Source organism: Verticillium alfalfae, genomic scaffold (genome assembly GCF_000150825.1).
Source record: "Verticillium alfalfae VaMs.102 supercont1.2 genomic scaffold, whole genome shotgun sequence".
NCBI classification, from domain to species: domain Eukaryota; kingdom Fungi; phylum Ascomycota; class Sordariomycetes; order Glomerellales; family Plectosphaerellaceae; genus Verticillium; species Verticillium alfalfae.
The window spans coordinates 3,311,520-3,313,094 of NW_003315037.1; the positions used below are offsets into that span (position 1 = coordinate 3,311,520).

The 1,575-nt window shown below is 58.7% G+C and overlaps 1 protein-coding gene across 1 annotated transcript in view; it reads right to left on the reverse strand.

The window, feature by feature from the left end:
• Nucleotides 1–54: 54 nt before the first annotated feature.
• Nucleotides 55–1,575, reverse strand: part of VDBG_02488 (amidohydrolase family protein) — a gene marked incomplete at both ends in the record, with an annotated part of 2,480 nt that continues 959 nt past the window's right edge. Inside the window, one exon of the mRNA XM_003008254.1 lies at nt 55–1,163. Coding sequence (XP_003008300.1) covers nt 55–1,163 — 1,109 coding nt within the window. The remainder of the gene's footprint in view (nt 1,164–1,575) is intronic.

The window sequence follows — 1,575 nt, forward strand, 5'->3', positions numbered from 1 at the left end:
CAGGATGACGATGCGGAGTTTGTCGAGAGCGACTCCGATGCGGCAATGACGTCCTCAACATCGGCCTGAGTCGCAGCACGGCAGAAAATCGTGTCCGCGCTGTGCACTGTCAACACCAGAAGGCATTTCGCCTTCCACCACCCCCTTCAGGAAAGCCTGCTCCGAGTGCCGGTCGGAGATTGTGTCGTTGTTCGAGACTGCTTCCAGCAGGTCCTTGCGCAGCGCGCCCACTGCAGTCGAGATGGAGGGCGTATCGCCCTGCTTGACGTCAAGAGTGAAAGTGTAATGCACAGCAGCATCCTCCGACCAAACGGCACCCTTCTCGAGCGCGTGCTGTGCGTCCGTGACGAATCCCACACTGGTGCCCCGGTGCGTCAGTCCCCCAGAGAACGTTGGCGCCGAGACGGCCCGCGTGATGCCGTATTGATGCGCCACGCGCAGCTTCTTCGTGTCCAGTGCCAAACCGTCGACGCCGCGGCTAAACTTGGTGCTCTCTCCGTTGGCCGTATTACTCTCGTAATCTATGGCGTTCAGCCCGATCTGCGACCCGAACGCTGTGAATGAGTGCGTGAGGTGGCCGTCCTCGAGGGCGATGAACTCGTGCGACGGCCCTTGGCGAGCAACGCTGACCTCCATGCTACACTCACCTGTGCAGGTGATTTCGCCCTCGGACACGACAACGTTGACGGGTCCGTTCAAGGTCGTCCGACTCTTGCCGTCCGAGAGCAGAATCTTGGTGACACCAGTAAAGACAATATTTCTGTGATGCGAGATGCCGCCGCTCAAAGCTACGCTCGAATGCGGTGCGGCGATTGGCCCCTTCAGAGGCTTGTCGAGCTCGACAGGGTTCTCAAACTGCGCGAAGCCGTCGATCCAGACCTGCGCAGGCGCGGCTCCGATGCTGAGCGGATCACTGTCCCAGACCACAATGTCAGCGTCGAATCCTGGCTTGATCTTGCCCAGCCGTTCTCCCAGGCCAAGAAGCTCTGCCGACGCTGTCGTGACGCCAGCGAGCGCCACATGGTAGGGGAGACCATAGCGGTATGCCTTCGCGGCCTCAAATAGCACGTGCTGAGCGTTGATGACGGGGTTATCGCTGACGTAAACTGGAGTGAGACCGTTATTCCACAGAATCTTGCCAGCATACTCTGATCCCACGTAGGCTTCGGTCTTGTAATACATGTTGTCAGCGAAGAGAGCGGAAGCGGGCGGGCGACCTCCCCAAGCTCGCTTGAGAATCTTATCGAATAATTAGCAAAAAAGAAAGGACTAGAACCCCAGAACGGGGACTTTGCATTACCTCAGGCACCAAGAAGGTCTGATGGGCATGGTGAAACGCCCGCAGCGGAAACTTGAACTCGTTGGTGTGGTCGATGAAGGCCTCGAGGTCAGGAATCGTGTAGCAGTGCGTGTTGACGTGAACCTGACCCCGAAGGACAGCGCCCAAGCTCTCCCAATGCAGATCCCGCGGCAGGTAGTCGTCTAGGCTGTCAATGCCAGACCTTTCGGCCTGGTCGCACCAGTCGTCCTGCTTCCGCACGAGGGCTGCAGCCTGTTCGAATGCGTGACGGAACT